Source organism: Larimichthys crocea, chromosome IX (genome assembly GCF_000972845.2).
Source record: "Larimichthys crocea isolate SSNF chromosome IX, L_crocea_2.0, whole genome shotgun sequence".
Lineage (NCBI taxonomy): Eukaryota > Metazoa > Chordata > Actinopteri > Sciaenidae > Larimichthys > Larimichthys crocea.
Window position 1 is genome coordinate 8,403,062 of NC_040019.1, and position 9,568 is coordinate 8,412,629.

The 9,568-nt window shown below is 42.2% G+C and overlaps 1 protein-coding gene across 1 annotated transcript in view; it reads right to left on the bottom strand.

The window, feature by feature from the left end:
• ric1 (RIC1 homolog, RAB6A GEF complex partner 1) overlaps nt 1–9,353 on the bottom strand; it is a 33,522-nt gene extending 24,169 nt beyond the window's left edge. Inside the window, exons 1-2 of the mRNA XM_019278326.2 lie at nt 8,666–9,353; nt 4,151–4,258 (exon numbers count right to left, since the gene is read on the bottom strand). Coding sequence (XP_019133871.1) covers nt 4,151–4,258; nt 8,666–8,806 — 249 coding nt within the window. The 5' untranslated portion in view covers nt 8,807–9,353. The remainder of the gene's footprint in view (nt 1–4,150; nt 4,259–8,665) is intronic.
• Between the last annotated feature and the right edge of the window lie 215 nt (nt 9,354–9,568).

The window sequence follows — 9,568 nt, forward strand, 5'->3', positions numbered from 1 at the left end:
CTGCAGCTCAAGTTTAGACACAACACTGCTGGCATTAAAGAGGTATTTCTGTTTTAAATTACATGCAGTTTGTGGCTGGGTGGTTGTGACTGTGGTTGTTCCAGTCAATGCACGCGTTTGCCACATAAATGACCTACACACACACACACACACATACACAAGTCCTCTGCACATTAAGATTTAATACTTTTCACCAGTCAGGACTCAGAATCGAACCCTGTGTTTGTGTTGAGGTGCCCAGGAAGTGAGTGAACGATCGTGCCCCTGGTATTTTTAACTCCTCCACCTGCTCCCTGTTGTGTTTGGCTGGTTGGGCCTGGGACCAAGCCTGACTTACTGCTTTCCCAGACACATTCACAACATTCATTCATGTGTACTTTGGCTTCACTAAAAGAGGCAGGGGATGAAAAGAAATACAGAAAGAGAGAGAGAGAGGGGGGCAGAGACAGACACCAAGAGGGCAGGAGGTCATGGTGCTAATATATTCTAATAAGTTATGTTATGTCTTTATAAATAAATGCCAATTTTTTGTTGACAAGTGGTGGTGCTTTAGGAGGAACATGGACTGCGCTCACAGCGACACTGACTTCTAAATCTTTTTGCAGCCTTGGCAGCATTTCCTGGCAGTGTTTATAAAAAAAAAAGAAATGTAGGATTAGCTGGACTTTCTGAAACATGAAATGAAAAAAGGGGAAACAATGAACTCTTTGGTGATGCAACAATTCATTTACACCAACTTATGTAATATGCAATATGCTAAATCTCCACCTGACCCAGCACATCCTAATTATGGAAATAATATAAAAAGAAACCAAATTATATGGCTTGTTGAAACTGCTCAACCACATAACATAAACATCTGTACAGGAAAATATCCTGGTCCTGTAACATCTGGATGACTGCATAACTATAAGAAAAGAGAAAAGATTATTCTGCTAATTAGACAAAGATTTCTGTGTGGTGAGAAGGTTCCTTAATCACGGCACGCCACATATTTCTATTCTTGGCTATATTGAATACAGAAATGTAAAGTTATTAATCTTGTAAACACTTTTATATCCCAGGCAGCCGACAGAGTCCACACAGTCGCACAAAGCAGCGCGTTCATCCAGCAGGCACTAATGATTCGAATGAATCAATTCTCTGTGTGCGGTTTGTTTTGATGCCGTCTGCTTCTGTTCTGGGTCTTGGCGGTCATCCTTGCGTTGTGTTGCTGATCACATGGCCTTTGGAAGCCAATCGAGTCATCTGCTGACTCGGGCACTTGCCTTGTGTGAGATTACTCAACTCAAGGCGCTTCCTTCACAGAGTCACCTTAGCTGCAGAGTGCCAGGCTAAGGACCATGAGTAATGACAAGAACATATCATGTCAGAGGTTAATGTCTTCCTCATTTTTCATCAGATTACATCAACATATATCTAGTTCGATTATCAGTGCCTGCCTGGGTCAAAATACTCTTTCTCAGATATTCTTCATCAAGGAAGCAAAGCTCACGTGTGCTGGGAAACTAGATGGTAATCATCACGAAGAAGCTTCCTGTTTATTTACATAAAATCCTCGCATAAACAGCCCGGCCTATCCACTACCACAGCTCAGACTTCTGCTTCGACATGTTTGACACAGCAGATGCAGCGCCCGTCTGTTCTGTCTCTGATTCACAGTATGTATCAAGACATTAGTTCAATGCAGACAGGGCTTGTTACAGGGGATTACGCTTGATGAGGGGGACTTAAATTTGACGCTGGAATTAAATAAGAACTCAATAAATCCAGCCGTGCTGCTGTCTCTGCATCCAGAGGGTATCAAACATGCTGTCTCTCCTCTGAACAAGGCCACTGTTTGTCCACGATCATGTGCAAAATATACATTAGTTTAGCTCTCGACCTCAGTGGAAGGGTTGTGAATAGTGGACACAACAAGACCAGTCCAGCTGTCAATATATGACATCAATAGAGGTGGTTTACGCGTCTCAGCAATGTTGATTTTCTGCCTGGACTGAGTTGAAAAAAGGCGTAAAAAACAGAGACGGCAGATTGAAAATGATTACAATGCTCATCTTAAAAAGGAGGCATATGTCAACCTAACCATGAACAATTTAATCCAAATTTCATGGGTGATAAATATGCTCAGGGAACTGAACTGCAAAAGATTCGATGATCCGACTGGAGGCGTGACAGTGGAGGAAAGGTCTGGGTAAGCTAACATCAGAGAGCTTGTGTGGGCTCACATACAGAAAACATGCTGGCGAGAACATAGTCATCTCATCTCCAAGGAAATGAACAGAAAATCTTTTTTTTTTAAGCTTTGTGGGCTGGTAGCCTGCACATTTCTTTGGTTGTGGGCTCTTCTTGGGAGTTTACCTAAGGTAGAGCTATGACAGGAAGGGAGATTGTGGGTGATAATTTTAACAGAAACAAAAGAAAAACAAGCTGACAAAGACTATGTATCCTCCCCTCATCACGCATTCTGGTGAATTTGTATTGGCAAAAAAAAAAAAAAACAGAAAAAAATGAGGCCTTCTTCATGTCCCAAAAGAGCTGAAGTAAGTAGATCCTTTTTGACGGATGTAATCTGTTCTCAGTATAGAGCTCACACTCATGCTTGACAAGTTAAGAATGAGGTCAAAGTTCAAGGGAAAAGATGATTGATGCCCACACGAAAGCCAGTTTATAGATTGCAATAGGTTCTCTGTGAGAGTAAAGTAAATAATTACAGCTGACATGTAAACATTTATAATGAATAAACCGCAGGACAGTAAACTTACATAACGAACTACTGTTTCACTCTGAGTTGATTGACGCACAGTCAGAGTGAAAGTACACAGATCATCACAGTACTGCTTATCTGAAAATGTTAAAGGCACATTTGCTCAGTGTCTTTATTCATCATAAGAGACAATGAGCTCTTTCCATCAGCTGTCCCCAAATCAACTTCATCTTGATGATCTTGTTTGTCACACTTCAACACCAGGTCGTTTTCTAATGCCTGGAGGAGTCTATTGTAACTTAAACAGTCAGTAGTACACTTTTCTAGTGTTGCAGTATTTGCCTAAAGCACAACATTAAAGCCATTTAAATTCTTTTGAAGTGGCCACTATATTCTGAAAGCACTGGGCCTGAAGCGATGATCATCCAAGTCAAAGCTTGTCTAGCCTCGGGGGAGTCATACATTTTCTTCCACAATGAAACCTGCAGTCTGAATGCTTGTACATGCTGAGATCATAAATAATGATGTGTGAAAATACTGGAGGAACCTACATGTACTGGATAATAAAGACAGACAGCGGGTGCCAAGAAGTCATTTTACAATGCTGCTTAAACAGAATGTAACTAGTGTTCATGAATAGTGAGATCAAATGGACGACAACATTGACTTTAAGTTGCTTATCCTCAGACCGACGAGATTATTCATGCTGAATGAGTTGCAATCCTCTCTCATCTTTTTCCCCTGACATTTTGTTATTCTCCTTTACTTTCCAGTTACTTTACGGCACCTTAAAATCCTAACTAATGTCACACTAATGTCACGCCGTCGCTCACTGTGTTATGTGTGCATGATTGAAAGTGAAGTTGCAAAAAGTGAGCTCAGGGAGTGCGTTTCAGTTCCGCTCTCATTGCCACGGGAAAATAGGACAAACTCTGCAGTTTAGAAAAGTGCAGCCATACTTTCCTCTTTCGAAAATTCGCCGAGCGCATTCAACTGTGATGGACTACAATTACAGGCACAAGGAAGCTGCTACTGTAGTTTTCTTTAACAGAATGTTTGCGGTTGATTACTGAAGCATCTTCCAACGGCTGACTGAAACTCTACATGTCTTAAAATGAAGAGAGGAAATGACTGACAACAGAAAACCACACAGGTAAGACAGATGAGGGTATGACAGAGGAAGAGAACAAGAGGTGATTACAGGTGACAGCTGACAACACAACAATGTTGCATATGTGTCAGCACTTCATCTGAAGTGAACAACAAAAACACGTCCTTTTGGAATTCCAGAGAAACCTCCAGTCATATGAGTACTATATTTGTATTTACTATGCAAGCAATTAATGTATTTAATTGTATTTACAGGGACTGAAACAAGACAGGAGCCAATGGGAATCAATGAAACTGTGAATATGAGATGAGATGATAGAGTGGTGTACTTACTGCTACAGCTATCATGGAGTCGTCTGGTTTCCATTCTGCCTTCTGGTAGAAGCCGAACTGGGCCGCTGCCTTCGCAGACTCGATATAGCTGACTATCAAAACACTGGGCTGTGGGTGGGGAGAAGGGAAAGAAAATGAGCACTTTAAACATTCTGCATGTCACAGACATCTGACTGCCACATATCATAACCAAAAATAAATAAATTAAAAACACACAAGTTGTGTGAGTATGTACTTTTCACTGTCAAAAACGTCTTAAGATTGATGAAATGAAAGTTACTTTTAAATAGGTTTGAGGTCTGAATGTAATGGCCCTTTCAGACTCAACGCAGCAACGGTGGCTCTGCACTTGTTATTTTCTATGGCTTGTACTGCACCACAACAGTTTTTGTTTTTTTCTCACAGTGCTGGGCAAAACGCAACACACAGCAGAACGCACAACAGGTGAGCTTGTGCCCAGAGTTCAAACCAGGTTCTTGGTTGGCTGCGGAGAACGGCTAGAGAACCACAAAGTGCACTGTTTCTGAAAAGGGCCTATAAGTGTGACAACAGATTAATATTTCTGTTAAGAAAAGTCAGCATGTCAGATTTAGATTTAGTCATTTTTAATGCAAAAATACCAAACATTTTACTGCCCTAGTTTCTCTTCTCTGTGCTAATCTGCATGGCATATCTTCAGGTTTTGGTCTATTTGGACTCCAAATTGCACTAATAATGAGACTACTAGAGCAATCTGAAAGTAACCAGTAACTAGTAACAGAGAGCTCTGGACACAGCAACATAAAAAAAACAGCTTTTAACACATAGAAAGCATAATAATGTTGTCAGTTGTTGCCTCTCGTTTCGTTGCCTCAATGTTGGTTCATTGGTATAGAAGCAACGCACATACAATTCTGTCTGGAAACAATGGGATGTCTATGATACCTGCCTGTTGCTGAGCTGCTAATTCTTGCCTTGTGAAGCTCATTGAATCTGAAAAATACCTTTAGCCCAGTAAACAAAAAGGTTGTTCAGGCTACTTTTTAATACCATGAAACACAGATATATGAACGGGCATACACTGGCAGATTTTGCCCTGAATTTGCCTCAACCTTAAATCACTACGAAAACAGGTGTTCAAAACAGTTGATCAAGAGGCACACTGGTAATAAAGCTGACAACACCTGATAAAGTTCCATTCTTGACTCATTGGTATCATTCGTCAACCAGTGGAAACTCCCTGCAGGTGATTTATGGTTCATTATTAAAATGTAGAGTTTTACTTACTATAATAGCACAGATTATTACCGAAACTCAAGCTGAGTCATACCATAAATCTAACTACAGGAGTTGTATGACATCTCATTTATTTTTTCGGATGTAGTATTTCCACTGAGACCGGTTAAACATGTTTTGCATCAAAAGTATGTTGGTCCTGCATCTTTTTAAAGTAAGGCATCTAATACTGTTTTCAGTGGGACATGTAAGAGTGTTTGCGCAGAAGAACCAGGACACTGTATGACACTGAATAGCGACGGTCATGTAACGAAATCCGGGAAACAGCTCACGTAATTCCAGCTAGGCAACATAAGACCTCATACTAAGTCACATGAGTGATGCAATGATATCAGATCACAAACAACAATTTTTTATTTTATTTTTTATTTTTTTAAAAGGGACAAAATCACACTAGTTCTAGGCAGTATTATTATTACATCTGGGAGCTGGGGATGAAAACAGTTCAACATTATGGCAGCTCAGTGGAATTATGGCGCATTATGTAAGTGCCTCTGTGGGCAAAACTGTCCTAATAATGTATTTAGATACTGCGTTTGTTTATGGGTTACATATTAAAAAGGAGGGTGGGGTGTTTCTCATACGCAGGAAAATACTCTACTCTGTACTATTCTGTTAAATCATTATCAATAACTTTGGGTAGTGCACTTTTCAGGATATTTAAAGTTTGGAAAAGTCGCTCACTGGATGACCCAGTGCTACAGGCAGGCAGGTGCTCTGCCCACTAACTCAGAGGCCAAAAGGAAAACTTGCCATGAAGTCATCCCAAACAAACAACCAGTGAACTTTATTTTAACTGAGCTGAGTGGTGACTCGAGACCATATTTCCCCTGCATTGCCATTTCCCATGCTCTGCCACAATTACATGCAGTTAGTTGGTGCAACTGAAGGAATCCCAGGAGAGAGTAAAGGATTACATACACACAACTATGTGCAACCATACACAGCTAATTTTCGCAGGCACCCGGAGCCAAATACGTTGCCACGATCGCATAACAGCGCCACACCAACAAATTCCGTCCTCTATTCCTAGACATCCTGAGCACTACCCTCCACCCTCCCATAAAACTGTAGCAGCGCAGAGTGACTAGAGGGCTGAACTGCTGTGTTACACGGATTAACTAACGGTGCCTGAAATGAACTAGTCGGGCTCAGGCTGCACTGACCAGGGTCGTGGACAGATGGGATTAAAAGAGAATAAACCTGGATGGCTGAGCGCAATCCTAATCTGGGAGGGGAATTTTCCAACTTTTACTATGTATTTTTTTTACATGTTACAAAAATATGAATAGACTTTTTAAATTTGAATTATTTTCACTAGGCTACGAGAGTCAAATAAACTAAGAAACAGAGTCAGCAGAGGACAATATTAACTGTATAACAACATTTCCACACCCCATTGCTCATGCTATATTAAATATCACAATCTCAATATTATATAACCAAGTTTACCATATGTGTTTGCGTTATAAAATACAGTACTTGATCCCCCGATATGTCCATGTGTCTGGAGTTGGGTTAGATAGTGAACTGAAATGACATGATGAACACAACAGATGTTAAAAGGTACATGTCATGAGGAAGAGGTTGCTCCAGTGGACATTCCTGACATGATTCTTTTCCTGGTTGCCTTATTGATACTTAAAGGGAAATGTCTTAAGAAAGAGGGGAAGGAAAATATGGTCACATCCTGTGTGGGCCTCAGGAAATCAGCAGTGACCCTGATCCATTGTTGCTACAGCTCAATAATATACAAGCTGTGTGTGGAACACAGTCTACTGTAAACAATGTCCTCGTCTGCAGGTTATCGACTCAAACAGCTCCTCTTTATATCAGTGTGGCTAAATGTGATGTATTCAAAAACCAATGGGGGCAAGAGTATTCAGTTCACAGTGTTCGGAGCACAAAGGCTATACTTGGAATTTTATAGGACCTTTGTGCTACATTGATTGCTGGTGCTAGGACTGAAAACAGTGCTGAAGGAGGAAATCGCAAAACATTTTACGAGGCATTCTGCATTTTCTCATATTCAAAGGCCGAACCTTTAGCCGGCGCGACACCATTCTTTGTCTGGAAGTTAAAATAGAGATTGTAAACAAATTAATAAATAAGGATAACGGTTGAAAATAGGAACTCATTCGTGGTAGCTGCCACTGTCTCACGCAAAGACGCCACAATGGTCCGCTCTGTTTGTGTGTTTGAAAGGATTCAAGATTTACTAAGTGAGCCTGTTTGAGCATAGGAAGCCTTTTTCCGTACAGTTAAATTCATAACTGATAAGATTACCGCCTCATGTCGAAAAATAATAACTACAAAAAAGAGAGTGAGCACACATTGGCCTTCGACTACACAGAGGCCATTTAGAAAAATGAATGTTCCTTCTGTATTAAGCTGCTGTGGAGGGAAAAAAAAGGAAAATAAAAGAATGAAATAATGTGCTGACATGATTGTTTACATTCATCATTTAACATTTAACTCTGGCGGCTTAACAGATGTCGAGTTGCTGCTGCCTGGCACAACATACCCACAGCATGCAGTCAGAAACTATTGGAAACACCAACATACCCACAGCATGCAGTCAGAAACTATTGGAAACACAGTGCTGATTAAATTTGAACTTTGAACTCCAGGAGCCTTTTTTTTTTTTTGAGGCTGCAGGGTGATAGAAATAAAAAGGAAAAAAAAGGGGGGGCATCAAAAGAACTGAATCTACCCGAGAAACCTCAACCCGGTGTACTGCCCTCTGACTCACATAAAACATTCATCAGGTGAACTTCAGCTCCTGTGGCTGCGAGGATGAAAAGCCACTAAGCCTTTAAGTCACGAACGAGGGAGAAGTGTTGTGCTTCTATCTGTCCTTCTATCTGTGCTCGTACGCGTCACACGTATGCGGATATACTCACACCGTTGTGATGCGTAACAATGTCACCTGTCACGCATGTCATAGGTGTACAGGTTGGCACCGTCTTGGCGATGCGTCAAGGCGCATGCCTTCACCGACGTCACCATTATTGCGCGACGTGTTTCTCGATTATTATTTTTTTAATAAACAGGATGGGCAGAGGGCCAGATTGCCACGCAGTAACGCAGATTTGATTTGATAGCTGGTGAAAGCAGGGTGACAGTAGCGCTACACGCGTTTGTTTTTGTCCGGACAGCTGAGCTCATGAGCTGCCTTGAACCCAAGCTGCAGGCTGTCTGGCTTTTTTTTATTTATTTATTTATTTATTTTAAACTTACCCGACTAAACCAGATGCTGAGCTGCGTCTCTGACAGCACGGCGAAGTAAAACCTCTGGGAGCTTGGCTGGATGTGAAAGGGCTCCTCTTCACTCCTCAGCGGACAAAGCAGCCTCCGGGGCCAGCCGGTTAGAAAATACATGACGGCAAACTCACTCCAAACAGTGTCGCAATGCCAGGTCGTCGGTGCCCTCGTATTCCTCCTGAAGTAGTTTTAATCCGACTGAGTCATGGGTGCTGTTTCCGTGGAAATTCAAACTTTAAGTACACGCAGTTCACACCACTCAGCCAAATCAATCCCCACGGTTTGCCGTGCAGAGAGACCCCAGCAGCCGATGGGGCTAAACACAGCTAGCCGTGGGCTAGCATTGGCTTCCCAACTTGAAGCTAATGGAGCTGTGTCTCCAATGCAACGACTGACCGAAAACAAAAGCAGCCAGACCCTCGGGAACAGCACACAGCACCGAACGGCGTACTACGGCGGACAAATGGGTCGATTAGCCGTCGCTCCCGCCACCGTGTCAGTTCTCACGGTGTCCGGAGCAGCGGAGTTTAACAGCGGCAAAGCGTCCAGCTTTCACTCCTCTGTGTCTCCCCGTCGCCATCTTTACAAGAGTCTGCTCGAGTCGGCGCTGATTGGCGGCGGCGGAGACGTTTGCGTGGTGTTGACATCTGACGTCACATCTCCGTTATGTGGAAAAACCGTCGCTTCGAACGCGGTTTGCGTTTCCAGGCGACGCGTCTCAACGCTGACACCTGGTGGTGGGAAAGAAACAATGCAGGGCGGGCTGTAACCTGCCTGACCATTATAAACAAATGTCTTCATTTGATTCAGAGAGGTCATGACCCATAAGTAGCCCTCTGCAGCTCATTTGGGAAAATGATTACTGTCTGGAGCAGATTG